The sequence below is a fragment of the Microtus pennsylvanicus genome, chromosome 3 (assembly GCF_037038515.1).
Source record: "Microtus pennsylvanicus isolate mMicPen1 chromosome 3, mMicPen1.hap1, whole genome shotgun sequence".
Classification (NCBI taxonomy): domain Eukaryota; kingdom Metazoa; phylum Chordata; class Mammalia; order Rodentia; family Cricetidae; genus Microtus; species Microtus pennsylvanicus.
In genome coordinates, this window is record NC_134581.1 from 127,235,258 (window position 1) to 127,256,683 (window position 21,426).

Genomic DNA, 21,426 nt, shown 5'->3' on the forward strand with positions numbered 1-21,426 from the left:
TTGCCAGTAACTTGAACCATACTCATTCTAAAGACAACAGTGAGATGACTGGAGAGATGGCTCAGCACTTAAGAGCACTGCTGCTCTTGTAGAGGAGTTAGGGTCTGTTTGAACATGGTGACTCACAACCACCTGTAACTGTAGTTCCCGGGTATCTGGTGCTGTCTTCTGACCTCTGTGAACAAGAAACACACAAGTGGTGCACAGCTATCTGAGGGAAAAGCACATATACACAAACTAAAGAGGGTTTTTTGTTGTTTTTGTTTGTCGTTAGTGGTACTAAGGTTGAGGAACGGCCTCACATAGTTCTCTCCCTGAGGATCCATAGTGAGTTAGTGAGTTACTGGAAGCAGAGATTTTCTTTAGTAGTGGATGCAATGGTAAGTTGCCTAAACACAATCCCTCACCCATGCTCTTCACGTAAACCTAATTCTAGAAATAAAAAGTAAGTGTGGCAGTAGGAAAAAGATGGGAAGTGGCTGGAAAGAGGAAGGAGGAGACTAATGAGAATGGGAGAGAAAAGGAGAAAATATGAGAATCTGCAAAAGTGTCATAATGAAACACATTATGTATAATTAACGCGCTAATAAAAAGCTTTTTTAAAATGTCACTAAGGGAGCTTAGTAGTGCTGTGTAAACAAGAGGACCTGAGTTTGGATTCCCAATGCCCATATAAAAAACCTGATGTTTCAGTGTTTCCTGTAACCCAGCCCTTTGGGGGGAAAGGGAAAGCAGGCAGAGATAGATGAATCCCTAGGGTATGCTGTCCACCCAGTCTAGTCAAAACAGTGAACTTTTAGGTTCAGTGGAGGATAACCCACACCATCAACCCTTCATGTCCACATTCAGGCACAGGCGAACATACCAAAATGCACACAAGTACACATATGTACAAATGCCACTAAATGGTTATTTTATGATTTTTATTTTGTTTCATACATGGTGCATGCTTATGTACATATGGGTATGTGTACAGATGTGTAGAAACTAGATATAGATAGATGTCTGATGTCTTGATTTGTCACCCCTTGATGAGGGCTTTCATCTGGGGCTTTCTGATCTGTCTAGACTGGCTAGCCAGTGTATCCAGGCATCTGCCTGTCTCCTCCCTACCCTAGTCTTGGTTATAGACATGGGCCATCACTTACTCCCCCTTTTTATACGATTTCTGCAGATTCAAACACTGTTCCTTTTGCTTGTGCAATAGGCATGGAATTTTACCCACAGAGCTATCTTCTCTGCCCTTATTTATTTTTTAAATACATACATTTTTCATCAATATAGTTTTATTTCTTTAGGGATGACTTTTCTCATTATTTAAGCCCAGGCTGGTCTTGAACTTGCTCTTCCTTCTGGGATTACAGATTACACATGTGGCTATGGATTATTATGAATTTTTATGAAAGGAAGGAGTTTTCACTTGGTTTAGACTTAATGTTTTTCTAGAGTGTATTGTGAAAAACACAAATTATGGGTTCTGAGGCAGTCGACCAAACTAGATGTCACATGTATGTCCATTTATACCTTTGACAATTATATAAAAACCCAGAAAAGTAATCATAAGTGCTGCCTGTGTTTTATGGGTTCACTTTTAGATGTGACCCAGTAGGCATTCAATTCACTGACAGTCAGTTGATTTGTGGTATCTAATTAAAAAATCTGAAACTTGCTACCTTTTTTTTTATTTTTGAGATAAATATTAGAATGAAATTCAGTAGCATATTATGGTATGTGTGTTTTAATGAAGTGCTGCTTTTATAAAGGCACTAGGCATATGTAAATAACTGGATTTTGTTTTTCTAAGTGTGGCTGATCTTAAGCATGCCATTCAAAGCAAATACAAGATTGCTATTCAGCACCAGGTGCTAGTGGTCAATGGAGGAGAATGCATGGCTGCAGATCGAAGAGTGTGTACCTACAGTGCTGGAACGGTAAGTGTCTAAACTGCACATTTTGCCTTCTCAAAAGATGGGGAGCAGTGTGCAAGATCATCATTTATAACATTCCTATCATTTCTGCATTTTTTAATTACAGGACACAAATCCAATTTTTCTCTTTAATAAAGAAATGATCTTATGTGACCGTGCACCTGCTATTCCTAAAACTACCTTTTCAACAGAAAATGACATGGAAATAAAAGTTGAGGAGTCTCTTATGATGCCTGCAGTTTTCCACACTGTTGCTTCAAGGACACAACTTGCAGTGGTAAGATCTAAACATTTCTTTTTAATTAATTGCTTCGAAAAGCATTCAAGTCTAGTTAGCAGAGAAGTCAAAATTACATGGATAACATTAAAAAATACCCAACTTACATTTTTTATGTTCTGTTTTAGTGTGTGTGTCTGAGTTTGTGTGCATGTGTGCATGATCAAGTGTGAAAACCACAGAGGTCAGAAAACATCTAGTGATAGTAGGTTCTTTTTCCAACGTATTTTCCTGGGATTAACTCAGCTACTTGGCAGTAAGCATCCTTCTGATAATTGTTTCACAGGCCTCTTCTTAAAGTCAGGCTTCTTTCTAACTTACACAGGAACCTTCACTCGTCTGGCATGCATACATATCTATAATTCAAATTAATAAAAATAAATCTTTGAAAGTTAATCAATTATATTTTATAATACCTATTATAATAAATACCTAGTTTTAAAATTTTAGTTCTCTACATTACTAGATAGTGTGAGAAGGTTGTCTTAAACATGACTTGACCAGCATCTCACCAAAACGGGGGTGGTCAGATAATTACTTTAGAACATTCTTTTAGTTGATTAGGTACCCATGTTAGAATAGAAAAAAAGCTCAGGTAACTTTTAAACAGTTCTTTTTCCTTATCAGAAAAGGAACCACAGTCCTTTTTCATCTATATTATTTACCAATACTTTCAATCCCCATATATTGTTGACAATTAATTTGATTTTCCTGTTTTTTTTATAGTATTTCTTTTTTTAAGATAGGGTCTATATGTGTAACTTCTGCTAGCCTCAAACTGTCAATCCTCCTGTCTTAGCTTCCAGAGTCCTAAAATTACAACAGGCATACCCTATGCCTTATTTTTTCTTATAGTTTACTATTACTTAACTGTAGTGCCATTGACTCTGTGCTGTCAAGAGGTTGCTATGTTTTTCTTTGAGATAAAGAATGAATCTTAGAACATGTGAAGTAATAGTTTATATTGTAATTTTTAGAAGGTAAACATTTAGTAAAGTTTCAGTGTTGGTTAATAAAACTTAGGACTGAACGGAAGGTTCCTGTGGCAGGGAAACATGAGAATTCACACATTCCAATCAAAGTGGCAACCTGAAGCAGAAGGGAGTATGAGCTGTGAAGCCTAATAGTGAGCATCAGGCTTTTATTTGAGTTTTTTTTTTTTGGCGTGGGGGTAACATTTTGATATTTGTCTATTCATTAGTCATGGATTTTAAAAGATTTTTTTCTTGTACACAAACATTCAGATTTTGTGATTGACTGATAACAGGAAGTGACCTTACTCAGAACTTGATATTACTTGACTCGGGCTGAGGTCAGGCCCACTTGATGGTGGTGTCATCTTCTTGCATAAACCTTTTGGTCTCCTAAGAAAATGTAATATTGAATATTTAATATATTTTAACTGATTAAATAGAAAGGTGATAACATGTAAATTAACAAAAACAAGATAAAGGTATTATACAAGGAAAACGTATGGCAGGATTATACTCGGGCATTAAGAATAATGCTGTCATGAAATTGGTCCTAATACCTTCCCCAGCTTTGCCAGAGCACCCTTGTCTACCAAGATAACCTGTGCGAAGGCAATAGCAGTGCAAGAACTCACAACTAAACTGGGTTAAATGTGCACTGCTAAGTTTTCTGCACATAAATATAGCAAACTTTAAAAAAAAAGAATAATGTTGTATATCAGGAGAGATGATTTTTATTATGGATGAAAAAACATTAAAAAATTTAATAGTTGAAATGAGTGAGGAACATTGGTATTGAGATTCAAGTGAATCAAAATGCCAGTCCTTGTATTGTTTTATAGGCAGTTTGGAAATTACCTGGTTATTTAGGGCCTTGTGTACTTTTAAGTAAAGGGGGAAATTTTCAGTTGCTTTTAAAGTCTTTTTAAAGATTTAGACATATTAGCTGCTTAAATAACTTACCTTTGTTTAAAGGAAATTGGTCTGCTGATTTCTTTCTTCTAGAACTGAGTTTTTCTATACTCCATGAATATTTTTTGTGCTTTTGTATTTTCTCATTTATCATTTTCATATATGTATACACACACACACGACTCAGCTAAGAGTGAATGTCATGGGTGATCCATGAGACTCCTGATCAACTGAAACATACTTTCTGCATTTTCTACAGGTCCAGATTTTTTTTTTGTGTCAGGGAATTTCTCTAAACAAGAGAAATCTCTCACATCGGTTTTTATCAGTTTACAGTTGATACTTCATTCTTTGTAACTAACTTCCAGTCATCTGTTCTTAAAAGTCATTTGACTCTTTTTTTTTAAGATTTATTTATTTATTATGTATACATATACAGTATTCTTGGTATTCTGTCTGCAGGTCAGAAGAGGGCACCAGACCATCATTACAGATGGTTGTGGGCCACCATGTGGTTGCAGGGAATTGAACTCAGGACCTCTGGAAGAGCAGGCAGTGCTCTTAACCACTGAGTCATCTCTCCAGCCCCTCATTTGACTCTTAGGGCTGCAGAATGGTTCAGATGGTAAGAATACTTGCTGGACTAGTATGACGACTTGAGTCCCCAACACTTATATAGAAATCTGGGAATAATTGTATGTGCTAATCCCAGTAATTGGGGTCAGTAGATAGAATTGTCACTAGGGCTTGCTGGCTACCAGCTCAGCTCAGACTGTGTATCAAAGGAATAAAATGGAAGTGATAGCACACCTCATTCTCTTCAGGCTTCCATGCTTATACTATTGCACAGGTAACATATACATATATACCACAGCGTGTGCCTGAGTGTGCGTGCACACAGACACAATTATATTTTGAGGACTCTGACAGTTTCAACATGTGTTTGTGTTACTCTAGAATTTGATAATGCATTTTCAATCTTTTATGTTTGGCACAAATATTTGTGAAAATATATGTGTGTATGTATTTGCAAACATGTACACACACATCATTGCTTTCTTTTATTCTTTCTCCTTGTAAAACAGGAAATGTATGAAGTTGCCAAGAAGCTTTGCTCTTTCTGTGAAGGTCTTGTCCACGATGAACATCTACAGCACCAAGGCTGGGCTGCAATCATGGCCAATCTGGAGGACTGTTCAAATTCATACCAAAAGCTTCTTTTCAAGTTTGAAAGTATTTATTCAGATTATCTGCAGTCCATAGAAGACATCAAGTTAAAACTTACTCAGTATGTTTATCATTAAGTGGATTTTTATAATGCCTTTGAAATTTATCAGTAATTTTCAGTCACTGGATATTTGCTCCTTAGAGGCCATATGTTTATTTAACTGATGATTTTAGAGTCTTAAAACATTTGATATTATTATAATAATTGTTCTTATGTGCAAGTACAGGCCTGTGTGTTTCATGGTGCTTATGTTGAAGTCAGAGGACAAATTTTAGATGTTGATTTTTTTCTTTCCGCTGTGGGATTCAGACCTTTCCTATTACCCACTCAGCCATCTCACTGGCCCGTATTAGAATCATGCTGTAGTTAAGTTGTGGGTTTTTGGTTTGGTGCTTTGTTTGTTTGTTGTTTTGGTTTTGGGTATTTATTTACTTTTTATGCTGGTATTCATCCATCCATCCAGGAGACAGAATCTCTCTGTGTAGTCGTGTCTGTTCTTGAATTCACTGTGTAGACCAGACTGACTTCAAACTCACAGAGTTCCGCCTGCCTCAGTCTCCCAGTGCTTGAATTAAAGGCATATGCCACCAAGCCAGCTATAAATTATGGCTGTTAATGTAATTTTTAAAAAATACATATTTTGATTCCCACAACCTTTTTTTCTCCCTTGAGTGATTTAGTCATGTGAAAAACTTAGAGTAATATGTAAAAATAAGAATCTTTCTTTATAATTTGCCCAAAAGAAAAAAGTAAAATGGAGGAGAGAGAAAAAAAGGACCTGACCTCACGTCTCATATAAATAAAAAAGCCATCAGACATGGACAATTTTAAGTTATCTTTAAAATATTGCTCTCCTACTATAAGTTCTTTACATATTAAAGAAACATACTACAGAACTATAATTAATATTAAATGAGCATTAATTCAGCCTTAAAATAACTATTGCCAATTCATGCTCATATATGTACTTTCCAGATTTTGTATTCTAGTTTCTTATTTTCTTCTTTGCTTTGAATTTTTATTAGAGGTGATAGCATGTTCTCTTAATTTTCTACTTTTCCTTTTTTTTTTTTTTTTGGTTTTTCGAGACAGGGTTTCTCTGTGGCTTTGGAGCGCCACCACTGCCCGGCTTTCTACTTTTCCTTAATCTTTACTTCTTTTTTTTTTAGTGATGCGGGGGACTCAATTCAACTTCTTCCCTGTATTAGACAAAGATTATTGCTCTTAAATTGCATCCTGGCCACATGGCTCCTTTCCCTCAGTTTTTCTCAGCATTATAGGTTGACTATTTATTGAAAAGTTTTGGTCTTTATTAACACTGAAAGAAATATCGATAGGAAAGAGAATGAATAGTCAGCATTAACAGATCATTTTTAATTGTTTATTACAATAACTTTTCTAAGTACCTATTTTGGAGGGACTCCCAATAACCAGATCAATTTACTTTAAGGACCTGAATCTTTTTATATACAATATAGTTTTGTGAAATCTCAGAGATTTCATATTTTCCTCATTTTCTTTTAACAGTTCATGTCTCAGTCCGTTTTCCTGAGGTAGTGAGTATAAGAGTTATCTTGTGCTTTCAGCACATTGAATTTATTTGATTGTGTTAATGGTAGTGTTATAGTCTGAGGGACTATTCTGGCCAACCTTTGTTTTATTATATTTTTTCTAATAAAAAAGTTTTACTTGAAAAGAGTTTGATTAAAAGTCAACATCTATATGTTTAGTATAATCAAGCTAGCTTTACTATAAATTTATATTTTGATGTTTGCTATCACCTCTCTACTAAACTATACTTTTAGCTGGCTAATGAAAGAGCGCATATGTATGGAACATATGTGGAACAGCGGTAAGGCTGGTGTTTTGAAGTTTTGTGATTTCATTGCATGGTACTAGAACACACTTGCTTTACTGACTGATGTTTTGTATATTAAGTTTAGGAACCGCGGTTTCAGTAATGGCCAAGATTCCTCTCTTGGAGTGCCTAACCAGACATAGTTACAGGGAATGTTTGGGAAGACTGGATTCTTTAAATGAACATGAAGACTCAGAGAAAATTGAGATGAAAAGATCCACTGAACTGGTGCTCTCTCCTGATATGCCTAGAACAGCTAACACATCCATGTTAACCTCATTTCACAAGTCAGTGGAGCATGTACCTCCAGAGCCCACCGATGCTGAACGGGGCAAAGGACTTAGGGAATCTTGTCAAAGTACTGTCCAGCAAGAAGAAGCTTCAGTAGATGAGAAAGACAGTGATCTTCCTTTTTTTAATGTGTCCTTGTTAGACTGGATAAATGTTCAAGATAGACCTAATGACGTGGAATCGCTGGTCAGGAAGTGCTTTGATTCTATGAGCAGGGTAAGTGTTGTGTGTGTCAGGGTTGGGCTTTAAAGTTATAGTTGAAGCAATATACCTTAGATTGGAATTTGTAGATTGGATCAAATAACTTGTAACCATGCTTTTGATTTTCTTGTGAGAAGGGTTTATGTAATTTTTGAGTAGTTGAAAGATAAATCACTACCAACTAAAAACATAGTGTTGAATATTTCTGTCGTCCAGAAAGTTGTCTTTTTCTGGTTAACACCTCCCTACATGAGAAATTATAACTATTCTATCAAAATTGTTCAGTAAGGCGTTACAGTTACAGTTCTAGAGGCAAACCTGGGATAAATGTCACTTTATATCTACTCTGTGAGTTGATGCAAAACATTTGCATCACAAAGGAAATTGTTTTGTTTTATTGATACAAAATACTAAGGTTTTGAAGATTTCAGTTATTAGAATATGAAGACTGGAATAGTTGGGCTTTGCTTAAAGGGGCACTTAGTGAGAAAACAGATTTGGTTCTTGATTCAATAATTCTTTTTAAAAAGAAAAAAAAAACCTGGTCTAAGTATTCTAGGATGCCTGGAACAGCACTGCCTACCTTAAGTTATAAGTCAAGTGAATGCCTCTAACATCTTGGTTTCCTAATCTTTTGAGCATCTGTGTCATTGATAACATCTGATCTGATAGGTAGGTATTTCATTCAGTTAGGCATTTGCCCCAGCAAACACTATTGTCAAAATGCATGAAAGCTACACTAATATTTCTGCTTTATTTATTTATTTATTTATTTATTTATTTATTTATTTATTTATGACACACGGTTTCTCCATAGCTGACCTCGAACTCACAGAGATCCACTTGCTTCTGCCTCCCGAGTGCTGACATTAAAGGTGTACACCAACACTGCCTGATAGTGTTTATAAGTTTCATAGAAATTATGTTAAACTCAAAATCCATTATTTTCTCTTTCTGACCATTGTTCACATCACTTGAACTGTCTTCCTGTTTCATCCTCTCTCTAGCCCCACTTAAACGGCCTCATATCAAATATTTCCTTTACAGATCAGAGGGACAGTCCAAAGACACTGGTCAGTGAGATGACTTAGTGGGTAAAGGATGGTGGAGGGAGGGAATTGACTTCCACTGGTTGTCCTTTGACCTCCACATGTATGTCATGGCTTTGGAGAGCTCACACTGATGCCCACACATGTACATGTGTGTGCTTAGACACACACACCTTTATATTGATATTAGCAGACACTTTAAGATCACATCTGAGGCTTGAAAAACTATGCTAGGTTTCTTCCATTAAAAGTTGAGTTTAGGATCTGGCAGTATGACCTAGTGGGTAAAGCTGAAAAACCTTACTTCAATCCCCAGGACTTGCATGAAAGAAGAGAGCTAATTCTCAGAAATCTTCTGACCTCATGTGCAGACAATGGCGTATCTTTTGCTCAGAAGTAGAACACTTTCTACCAAAGCCGCAGGCTCAATTTCCAGTACCGCAATAACAGTAATGATGAACAATTCGCTGTTGGCAGTATCTCCCACCTATAATACCAACACTGAAATTTTTTTTATTTATTTTGCATACAACATTCTGCCTTCATGTATGCCTGCATGCCAGAAGAGGGCACCAGATCTCATTATAGATGGCTGTGAGCCACCATGTGGTTGCTGGGAATTGAACTCAGGACCTCTGGACGAGCAGCCGGAGCTCTTAACCTCTGAGCCATCTCTCCAGTCTCCAAAACTGAAAATTTGAAACTAACCTAGGCAATATAGTTTGAATCCCTGAGTTAGACCCTGTCTTAGGATGGATGAATGGATGGGATATGGTGCCTAAGATTAAAACTATAACTGTAAATTGAATAGTTAGATTCTGAGAAGAAATCTGCGAAGGAACCAGCCGGACCTGAAGAGATTGGCAAAGGTTGTCTGCCTTTAATGAACAAGGTTTTTCGATAGTTGTGACTAGTTTTTATTAGAAAATAGTCACCATCATACATGTAGAATTAAAGCCAGATAGCCGGTAGAATTAGAAATTAAGAAAGCATATTGATCAAGCTGTTTCCTTTCAGTAAAGATTAAAATTAAGAAAGCACATTGATTAAGCTGTTTCCTTTCAGTAAGTTTTCTGTATTGCTGAGGAAGAAAAAAATCTTGCCTTTTTAAAGATGGGGGTGAATTGCTTGTGCAGGCCTGTCTTCTGCATTGCTTCCTAATCTCTAAATTGCAAACATATGCCAAGGTGCCTGATTGTGGAGGATGCTTTGAGAGAAGTTGAACTGATAAAAGTTAGAGCCCAAGAATGAATTTGTCACTATTGATTGGCTCTACTTTATATGACTTTGATGACATTGGAAAATAGCATTTTCTTAAAGATATTGAGAAATGATTAAATTATAGCATTGATTGAGATTTGTGATTACTGGATTATGCACTTGATTTTTTTTATTGTATTTGCTTAGCACCAGCTGTTTAGGATGAGACGAGTCTTAGTAACCTTCCTTTGGAAGTGTAACTTGATTTCCTGCGCATGGTTTTTCTCTGTCGTTTTCTATCACTTTTATATCTGACTCTGTTCAATTAGTGTGAAATATAGTTGAAACTATTTCCAGAAGATTTTACTCCTATGTTTTTTTCTCATTTAGCTTGACCCAAAGATTATTCAACCATTTATATTAGAATGCCATCAAACTATTGCCAAACTTGATAATCAGAACATGAAAGCCATTAAAGGACTTGAAGATCGTCTGTATGCCCTGGACCAGATGATTGCTAGCTGTGGCCGACTGGTAAATGAACAGAAAGAGCTTGCTCAGGTATTATGTTTGGCTCTTTTGGTTTACTTTAGTACTTAGTGTACACATTTATACATGTTTCCCATCACTGTTGGTAATGTATTATTATTCTCGTGTATTAATTAGGTTTGCCTGTTCTATGACTATATAACTAACACTATGGTTAGTTTAAGGGAAAAGAGGTTTATTTTGTTTGGTTTCAGAAGGGTATAGTCTGAAATGATGAAAAATGTAGGGCACCAGGAACAGATTCAGGAGGAGCAGAGGTACAACTTGCCTCTTTGCAAGATAAGAAAATAGGATACAGAAGCAAAGGATGGAGCAGGCTGGGCCCATACCACAGTGATCCATTTTTTGACTAAGTCTTATATCCCAAAGGTTCCATCTCTTCTCAGAACAGCACCAAGGGAGGGCTATCACTCAAAAAGTGAGCTTGTGGGCACAAATCAGATTTATAACAGTATACCACAAAACAAAAGATATGTTATGTGTTGTTATTCAGTCTGAGGCAGGATCTCACTCTGTTACCCACCCTGAGGTGCATCTATCTGCCTCTTTTTTTGTGTTGTGAATACAGTTGACAGCCATCACACACAGCCAAGGCATGCTCCTAGTGGTTGAACTTGCTAACGTGAGGTCAGGTACTATGAATGAAAACTGAAATACAAACCAGGAAAGTACTTTCCACAGCTGGAGTGGAAAAGATTATTGTTAAGGTGTTAAAAGATAAAGGAAGCTGAACTAATTAGTACCTTGTATTCTCCCTCAAAACAAAAGACAAGAAAAAGAAGAAATCTTGAAAATCGATTACTTCTTCATATTTATGACCACTTGTTTTCCAGTCCCTGAGAAGAATAGTTGCTGCTCTGTCTCCTTCTTCCATTTCCTTCTTCCTCTCCCTCCCTCCTGCCCTCTGTAGTTCATGGTCTGTGTAGCCCATGTTGTTCCTTCCTGTCTCTGGTTTTAAAGTGCTGTGGCTTCTATTCATGTTTAAATTTTTATTCCTGGTGATACTGATATTTTATGTGTTTGTTTTTAATAAGAAAAAACAAAGAAATATAAAAATCTAAGGTAGCTTAAATTTAATGTTTAAAAAATTAAATGTTTTACTGACATTTTAAAAAGAACTTGCTTTGGGCTTATGTTGGAATAGTTATTTTAGTACAGCTTTCAAGATAGAGATTATTTTAAGTTGGTCCTTCAACTGGCCATTTATATGTGTTTCCCCTTTAGGGTGAGACGGATTTTAGGGGACAAAATAGAAAGTGCACCATTGTCTGTTTTTCTCTTGAGTGCTTATGTCATTTATTTAACAAAATTAAATACTTTTAAAACTTTTTTTCTCAAAGGGATTTTTAGCTAATCAGATGAGAGCTGAAAACTTGAAGGATGCATCCGTGTTACCTGATCTGTGCCTGAGTCATGCAAATCAGCTGATGATTATGTTGCAAAACCACAGAAAATTGTTGGATATTAAACAGAAGTGTACCACTGCCAAACAAGAGCTAGCAAACAACCTACATGTCAGACTGAAGTAAGAGATTCTGTCATATTTAATTTAGGTTCTTGAGAGTTTATGCTTTTATTTTCCAGTAATGAGTGATTTCCCCTTATGATTTCATTGTAATTGATTAACCCTGAGATTAGATGTCAGAATCTTGACTCTCACAGCTTACCTACAAGATAATTTTTAGCAAGTGTTGGGACTGTTGAAAACAGTGAATTACAGAATAACGCCCGTACTCTGTAGGTGGTGTTGTTTTGTGATGCTTCATGCTGATCAAGATGGAGAAAAGCTGCAAGCACTGCTGCGCCTTGTCATAGAGCTGTTAGAGAGAGTCAGAATTGTTGAGGCTCTCAGCACAGTCCCTCAGATGTACTGCCTAGCTGTGGTTGAGGTCGTGCGGAGAAAAATGTTCATTAAACACTACAGAGAGGTAAGCAGTTCTAGCTGTGTAATTATATATGAACATTAATAATTGGCATGTCATTAACATAAACTTTTCTTCTCAGTGGGCCGGTGCTTTAGTCAAAGATGGGAAACAATTGTATGAAGCTGAAAAGTCCAAAAGGGAATCCTTTGGGAAATTATTTAGTAAGCGCTAATTTTTTTATCCTTCTTTTTTATTTTTTACCTCTTAAATAGTTTCCAGAATAACCATGTTTCTAATTCTTCACACAGGGAAATCCTTCTTAAGAAATCGTCTATTTAAGGGACTGGACTCCTGGCCCCCCTCATTTTGTGTATGTATTTTCTCACTGTGACTAAATTTGTGTATTGTAAAACTTCTATTTTCAGGATTAGAAGCATTTATCAGAAACAGAATAGGATTAAATCAGCATATAATGGTTTTGGTTTTGGGGGTTACCTGGTGTAAGCCTTGATATGTGTTAATGGTTATTTTTCGTTGTAAATTTTGAGATTCTAAGTTCAATATTTCTTCCTCTCCTCCCTCTAAAACTTCTTATAAACCCTTCCTGCTCTCCTTCAAATTCATGGTCATTTTTCATCAGTTGTTACTGTATGTGTCATATATTCCTAAATATATCCTAATGAGTCCACAGAATGCTACTTGTGTGTATATTTCAGAGTTGACAGTTTGGCATTGGACAATTGATTAGTGGACTCATTTCTGGGGAAGGCCACCTATCTGGTTCCCAACTTTACTCAGTTGCCTGTAGCTCTTTGTGTAGGATTCAGGCCTTTCCCCCATGTAGGTTGGGGTCCTTGTTTAGCTCACATCTGCGTGTTTGGTGAGACTTTGCAGATGTAACTTTTAGTGTTACTAAAAGGCAAATTCCCCAATCCTTTCCTCGTTTTCCACCCCCTCTTTACAGTTGTCCTGTGGTAACGGAGTGTACCTTTACTACTGTCTTCCTCAACTCTTCACATTGATTGCTTGTGCTTTTCTTTAGTGGTTTGTGTTGCAAAGAGAAGTTTCTTTGAAGACAAAAGATGTATATCTATCTGTGGGTATAAGAACAAATATCTATAGGTATGGATATATGCTAGTTTAGCAAATCTCCTAGAATCATGATTTCACTAGCACTGAGTGTTTCCAGTATCAGACACGGCCTCTTTCTTGTTGAACAGCTCTTTAAAGTTCAATTAGAGAGCTGTTGATTGCTGCAAAGTATGTGTGCCGCTCCATCACCCAGCAGCCCACGTTAGGCTGTCAAGCAATGGGAATGCCATTTTTAGTTGTTTTGCTTTCCGTTTATTTTTTGTATTCTCATCTATTTGTTGCCCATTCATCCTTTTGTCCCCATATCATTATTTGATAAGTTAGAGTAACTTTTGAGTCTTCAGTAGATGTTTATTAAAATTAAACATGAAAATAGCATTTGTTATATTTTAAGGACAGTTAGCTGGATCTATTCATTTTTCAAATGAGGTATTTTTATTAAAAAAATCGTGAAATGCTTTGTACCCCTCTCCCATATTAGGATTTCAGGGGTTTGTTTTGTTTTGCTTTTTGAGACAGGGCTTTGGAGCCTGTCCTGGAATTAACTGTTGGCCTTGAACTAAAGGTTGGCCTTGAAATCACAGATTCTCTGCCTCTGCCTCCTGAGTGCTGGGATTAAAGGCTTGCACCACCACCTCCCAGCAAGAATTTCACTTTTAAATATGTTTTTGCAAGGCAATATATTAAGAGTGTACACAGATAACATAATTGGAATTCACGTATATACTTATTTATCTATGTTTTATATAGATTGTCCTGACATAGGTAAATCTTCTTGACTAGTAACCAAGATAATTGAAGTTTTTTTTAAAAGATACCACTCTTGCCAGTATTATATATATATAAAAAAAACAACTAGTAGGACTTTACAATTAATACTTTTTGTTTAGAGTTAAAAGTTGACCCATAGTATTTTTTAAAGTGTGAAGAGCAAAGAAAGAAATATTCCTAGGTACTATGGGGAGGCATTTTATGTTCATTCTGTGGGTCAAGGGGAAATTTGGAAATAACCTATGCACAGTCCAACTAATGGCACCCTTTAGTGTTGATAGGATTCTAGAATTTCTATAAAGTGGTGCAAGAACAAAAGAGAAAGAATAAGCGTATTGGTTATCACTAAACAGTTCATTGTCCCGACTATTAAGGTTCACAGAGCTAGTGTGCCCTTTAATCTTTGCATGGTTTTTGATTTTAATTCTGTTGTGCTTTTGTCAGTCTCTTATGTTAGATTCAATTATAACAAGAAATATCTAAATTTATTCTTCATATTGGTAAAGTTTTTTTTTCTTTTGTAGACTCAGAAGCCTCGAAAATTTGACTGTGAACTTCCTGACATAACATTAAAAGATTTACAGTTTCTCCAATCATTTTGTCCTTCAGAAGTGCAGCCATTCCTCAGGTAAAGGCCATAAGCATTTTTAGTTTATTAGATCTTTTTTTTTTTTGGATTTTTCAAGACAGGGTTTCTTTGTAGCTTTTGGTTCCTGTCCTGGAACTAGCTCTTGTAGACCAGGCTGGCCTCGAACTCACAGAGATCCGCCTGCCCCTGCCTCCCAAGTGCTGGGATTAAAGGCGTGTGCCACCACCAACCGGCTAGTTTATTAGATCTTGAAGTGGTAAAAGTTATTTGTTTTCTTTTGGCTCTCCTGACTTGGCATACATGTATTTTTAGGACACAGGCTTCTTCCAGCTAGCCCATCCTTGCTTAAGTACTGGTCATGCTGTTGTATTGTTTTTGAAAGAATGAAATTGTTTATAGTTCTTATAAGAAACTGAAAATTCAGTGTAGTTTATTTGCGTTCTTTTCCAGGGTTCCCTTACTTTGTGACTTTGAACCTCTACACCAGCATGTACTTGCCCTACATAATTTGGTAAAAGCAGCACAAAGTTTGGATGAAATGTCACAGACCATTACAGATCTGCTGAATGAACAAAAGGCAAATGAGTTTTAAATAATTTTATGAATACAAGATGTTTGCTTGTTACAGATCTTTAGAAGTCTCATTCTGTGTTCCAGGTGTCTGCAAGTCAAGCATCCCCACAGTCAGCTGCTTCTCCAAGGATAGAAAGTACAACGACTACCTCACCAAAAACTCCTCCTCCACTAACTGTTCAGGATCCCTTATATCCAGCAGTGTGTCCCTTAGAAGAATTGTCTCCAGACAGCATTGATGCTCATACATTTGACTTTGAAACCATCTCCCATCCAAATGCAGAACAAACAATTCACCAAGCTTCGTTAGACTTGGATTCATTAGCAGAAAGTCCCGAGTCTGATTTTATGTCTGCTGTGAATGAGTTTGTGATTGAAGAAAACTTATCATCTCCAAACCCTATAAGTGATCCACAAAGTCCTGAAATGATGGTGGAGTCACTTTATTCATCAGTCATCAATGCCATAGATAGTAGGCGCTTGCAGGACACGAGTGCACATGGGAAAGAGGGACTGGGAGAGCGTGCTGCTCTGCATGTCCAGCTGGAGAAATGCAAAGTTGCTGCCCAAGACTCTCATGTCGGTATACAAACCATCAAGGAAGATCTGTGCCATCTCAGAACATTCGTACAAAAAGAACAGTGTGATTTATCAAATTCTTTAAAATGTATAGCAATAGAAATAAGAAACATTATTGAAAAAGTCAAATGCTCCCTAGAAATAACACTAAAGGAAAAACATCAGAAAGAACTCCAGTCTTTAAAAAGTGAGTATGAATGTAAACTTGATGCTCTAGTAAAAGACAGTGAAGAAAATGCAAATAAAATTAAAAAATTGAAAGGAGATTTAATATCCCTTGAGGAAGTTTTACAAAGTAAAGACAGTGAATTTGCATTGATTAAACACGAAAAGGATGCTGTCGTCTTCTTGCAGCGTGAAAAGGACCAGAAGTTGGTAGAAATGGAAAATATTATGCGTACTCAAAATTGTGAAATTGAAGAATTAAAGCAGTCACGAGAGATGGCGTTAGAAGACCTGAAAAAGCTACATGTTGAAAATGATAAGAAAATAGAGTCACTGAGAGCTGAATTTCAGTGCTTAGAGCAAAGCCACCTAAAGGAATTAGAGGATACAATGCATGTCAGACACACACATGAGTTTGAGAAAGTTATGACAGACTATAAAGTGTCGGTGGAGAGATTGAAAAAGGAAAATCAACAAAGAATTGACCAGATACTAGAATCTCATGCCTCAACTCTCCAGGAAAAAGAACAACAGTTGCAGGAATTGAAACTCAAGGTTTCTGATTTGTCAGACATGAGGTGTAAATTGGAGGTCGAACTTGCATTAAAGGAAGCAGAAACCGATGAGATAAAGATCTTGTTGGAAGAGAGCAGAACTCAGCAAAAGGAAACTTTGAAGACTCTCCTTGAGCAAGAGACAGAAAACTTGAGGACAGAAATAAGTAAACTAAACCAAAAGATTCATGAAAATAATGAGAATTATCAGGTGGGCTTAGCAGAGTTAAGAGCTTTAATGACAATTGAAAAAGATCAATGCATTTCCGAATTAATTAGTAGACACGAAGAAGAATCTAATATACTTAAGGCTGAATTAGACAGTGTAACATCATTGCATCATCAAGCATTTGAAATAGAAAAAAACTTGAAAGAACAAATAGTTGAACTGCAGAGTAAATTGAACTCAGAACTGAGTGCACTTGAAAGACAAAAAGATGAAAAACTAAGCCGACAAGAAGAGAAGTATGAGGCTCTCATCCAGAACCTAGAAAAAGACAAGGAAAAGTTGGTCATGAGCCATGAACACGACAAAGAACAGTTAATTCAGAGGCTTAATAATGAAAAAGACGAAGCTATTCAAACTGCACTAAATGAATTTAAGTTGGAGAGAGAACTTGTTGAGAAAGCATTATTAGAAAAAGTTAAACATCTTGAGAATCAAATAGCCAAAAGGTAAGTGTTAAGCTTAGTGTGTGATTATTATGGATGACTCAAATGTATGTTTTAATCATAGTGCATTGATGTATTCATTTGCTGTAGCTAGAGGAACTGAGGTATTTTTACAAAGTAAAGACTTAGAATATTGTTTATTATAACTGTGAAAATGACATTGCATAAACTTACTATTTCTAGAGCTTGGTATGATAGCTTGTGCCTGTAATCCAAGTACTTTGGAAGGCCAAGGCATGAGGATTGCTATGAGCCCAATCGTGGGACACAGAGTGAACTTGTTCTAGGCCATACCTTGTCTTGAGGAGTAAACAAGCCACAAAATAGATCAATTATTCAAAATTTCTTTTAGGTTTGTTGCTTTTACTAAATTCTTCAGTTGAAATTTTGTTCTCTTCCCGTGTTGGTATGAAAGTTTAAATTTCCTGTGCCTGTGGTTTAGCTGAGGCTAAATCAGATGGGAATATGCACAGTGTTCCTCACTATTCGTTTCTTGATACCACAGTTCCATTGTTTTCTCTGGTTGGAAAGATATTTTTAAATTCCAGATTTAAGGATTTTTTTTCATTCATTATTGCCATCTGTTAATATTTTTTAACTACCACAGATTGGTTTAGAAACATTGTAATTGAATTTTGCCCATTTTGTAGAGTACCGTTGGTGTATCATTTATAGTCTCAAATTGAATATTTTAAAGGGTTACGTGTAATATATATGTGTATGCTTGTGTGTATATGTGTTTGTTTTTAATTCCCACCTCTTGCGTCACCACTTTTAAACACTCTTAATTATCTTCCTGCAACATAATGCTAATTTTAAAATAGCTTTTTGTATTTTTAAGAGATGAGAGGATTTAATAGAGAAATAAGCATTGTGGGGGATGGTTAGAGTACTATGGGAGACAAAAGTTAAAACAGTTTAATTACTATGGAAAAGCTCAGGACCAGAACTGATAATAACATGATAATATTGTATTAAGGAATTACTGCAGTAGGCAAAATAAATTGTCACTGTAGAAGTGAGCTTAGTTCTAAGTACAGCATGGACTAGTTCAAGGTTATTCTAGGTACTAGGGTCAGGATCAGTAGATGGAGCCTTATAAAGAGAAAGCAATCAAACAAAAGGAAATTTAGCAAAACTGACCTGCCAAGATTCTGGCAAGCTAGAGTGATAAGAAACCAAGGTAGGAGATTAAGAATTTGATCCAGTATTCAGAGATATCAGATTACAGGAGTGGAGAATTCTCTCCAAACTTGTTGCCACAACTGAGCAGTGCAAGCTGGACAAGAGCAGTTGTCAAGGTTGGAGTCTAAAGGGCCTAGAAGAGACTGACTAATGTTTAGTGAGTCTGTATCAAGCAAGCTCTAAGTGAAATGTCATGAAGATATACTCTGATGCCCTCATCATACTGACAAGCTATGGCAGCACTCAGGAATCTCTTAAAGCATCACATGTTGGCTTTATCTGCAGCATAAATTAATAGTTTTTAGTTACTTGTGAGAGAACTGGCTACAACCACTTTGGAGAATAGGACTATGTCTTTCTCCTGTCTGCCACACCATGCGGATGTTCTTTTATCGCTATACTTGAAGCTCTTGAAGGGATTTTGGGAAATGCACAATCTCCTGAAGTTTACATGAGATTGCAAAAGGAGTAGCAGAAGAGAGCTGTCTGACATTGTGCCCTTTTAGACTCAGTTCTCAGGTGTACGTACTTCTTTACCCATACTGTACGCCCAAATAATGACACTTCAGTATCATTTGTTTCACGTGATGCAACTTCTGTCCCAGTATGCCTGAGATTTTCTTATCCTCTCTCTTTTCAAAGGTAAGACTAAAATTGATGTTATTTTGTCTTTCCTCAATGGAACATCTGTTCTTTTCTGTTACAATCACTGAAATTCTGTAAGATAAGTTGAAAAGAATTCAGGGTAACCACCATTATCATACTTCACTTCATAATTGGGGGAATGAAAGTGGTTAAAAAATAAATGCCTTAATGTGGATAGACTTAATTACTAGGTAATTTCTGTAATTACCCTTGCAACTCTAAATATTTATTTGGAGCTTTCTTCTATTACCCACTCCAGTCATTACCTAATTCTTCACCTGACAGGCATGACTCACATCTTTGTGTGTGTACATGGTGGGATTTCCATCTTCAGAGATACATCCATGGTCATTTTCCATAAAGTGCCACTATTTCCACCCCCCATCCTTTCAGTACTGAGAATTGAATTAAAGCTAGAAGATATCAGGCAGAAGATATCTAGTTATACTGAACTAGCCCCAACTTTCACAAATTTCTTGTCACTAGCTTTTTTAATTGGGTGCGTAAGAGGACTATGGTTTCATTGCACAGTCCAGGTTATCCTTGAACTCAGAACCCCACCTTAGCTTCTTTTGTGCTTAACATAGTCCTGTACCACTATAAATAGCCTTCTTACCAAATTTAATCTAGATCTCTTAAGTCTACTGTCTGAAAATTCTTTCACCCACCCTTAATGAATCATAAGTCCGTACTCCTTCCCTTGTTTTCTTTCTGTGAGTTCAGATGCTCTGCATGATTCTACAGCCTTTCCTTTGGGAACGTCACCCTTCCCGCCTGCTCTGCTGCCCGTCAGTGTGGCTTTGCTGCTTCACCTGTGCTTTTGAAGGGTGTCAGCATTTAGGCAGAATCATTAGGATATTTATAATAATTAGGATATTATAAATTCAGGTGTAGAAAAAAAACAAAATAAATGCTGCTATGTATAATCCTCTTAATGAGTTAAGACAGCATAGTGGTTTGAATAAGGAATGATTCCCACAGTCTTGGACATTTGAACACTTGGTGCCCAGTTTGTATCGCTATTTGGGGGCCTTGCTGGAGGAAGTACATCACTGGGAGCTAGTTTTGAGATTAAAAGCCTTGTAAATTTCCAGCTAATCCTGCATCATGCTTGTGATTTAGAATGAGCTTTCAACTTTGCCTGCTGTTTGCTGCCACAGTTTCCCTCCAATCATGAAAGACTTAGCCTCCCAAGCAAAAGGAAAATACTCCCAAACTCTAGGGTCTTAATTATGATTATCCTATAGTATCCACTATATTGCTATGCGTCCTTCATCACGAGTGAAGAAACAAACAGTGATTTGTATCTGCTACAAATAGTGGGGTAGCTGCTAGCTCAGGTGGGTGACTTACTACTGGTCTAGAGTCTTAACTTTTTTTTTTTAAGATCTCTTTGTGTGTATGGGTATTGTGCCTGCATGCATGTCTGTGCCACATATGTGCCTATTGTGTCTTTACATGCTAAAAGAAGCTGTTATATCCCATGGAACTGGAATTACAGAGGGTTTCTCTGCTGCCCGGTGGGTCCTAGTAACTGAAGTAGGTTCCTCTGTAAGAGCTGCAAGTACTCCGAGCCAAAGAGCTATCATCTCTCCAGCCCAGTGCCAGGGTTTTTTGTTCTTTGGGTTTTTTGTTGTTGCTTTTGTATGTATGAGTGTTTTGGTTGCATGCATAAATATGTACCACATGTGTGACTGATGCCTACAGAGTTCAGAAGATCCCTTGGGACTGGAGTTAAAGGTGGTTATAAACTGCCATGTGGGTGCAGGGAATCAAAGCAGAATCCTCTACAGGAGCAGAGTGGTAAGTGCTCTTACTACTAAGCCAGTTTTCCAACCCCGCAGCACATAGTCTCAATACATAATGTCTTCCTGATGAGTCACGGTAGGCTCAGGATGACCTGTGGTACAGTATCCTCTCAGATGTCTAAGAAAGGCAGAGTAGTCGATTGCTGGCCCAGGTCTTGTTATTCAGTGGAAAATATAATTTTCTAGAGCTAATTAGATTCCCAAATACCCAATTTAAACTTTATTGTTTTGTTTTTTTCTATCTTAGTAAGTCTTTATCCAGCCCGTTTTGTGGGCTGACACTAACTGACCACTGGGAAAGATTGTCTAGGATGTGTCTTCTGATATCTGCTTTGGATCCACTGCCTGAAGAAGAGTCATATTTTGTCTCCATGATTTGCCTTTAATTGTTCTCTGCCACTGCAGAATCCAGTTATTTTCATTAAATACATTTCATTTCAGCTCTTATCTAACCTCGACAGCCT

The 21,426-nt window shown here is 36.8% G+C and overlaps 1 protein-coding gene across 3 annotated transcripts in view; it reads left to right on the forward strand.

Annotated features, from left to right (window-relative positions):
- Rb1cc1 (RB1 inducible coiled-coil 1) overlaps positions 1 to 21,426 on the forward strand; it is a 65,469-nt gene that overhangs the window by 26,284 nt on the left and 17,759 nt on the right. For all 3 annotated transcript variants that reach the window (XM_075967082.1, XM_075967081.1, XM_075967083.1), the window contains 12 exons: positions 1,805 to 1,931; positions 2,035 to 2,205; positions 5,174 to 5,376; positions 7,255 to 7,681; positions 10,306 to 10,476; positions 11,805 to 11,989; positions 12,206 to 12,392; positions 12,469 to 12,550; positions 12,638 to 12,699; positions 14,717 to 14,820; positions 15,232 to 15,358; positions 15,439 to 17,327. In XM_075967082.1, the coding sequence (XP_075823197.1) occupies positions 1,805 to 1,931; positions 2,035 to 2,205; positions 5,174 to 5,376; positions 7,255 to 7,681; positions 10,306 to 10,476; positions 11,805 to 11,989; positions 12,206 to 12,392; positions 12,469 to 12,550; positions 12,638 to 12,699; positions 14,717 to 14,820; positions 15,232 to 15,358; positions 15,439 to 17,327 (3,735 nt within the window). The remainder of the gene's footprint in view (positions 1 to 1,804; positions 1,932 to 2,034; positions 2,206 to 5,173; positions 5,377 to 7,254; positions 7,682 to 10,305; positions 10,477 to 11,804; positions 11,990 to 12,205; positions 12,393 to 12,468; positions 12,551 to 12,637; positions 12,700 to 14,716; positions 14,821 to 15,231; positions 15,359 to 15,438; positions 17,328 to 21,426) is intronic.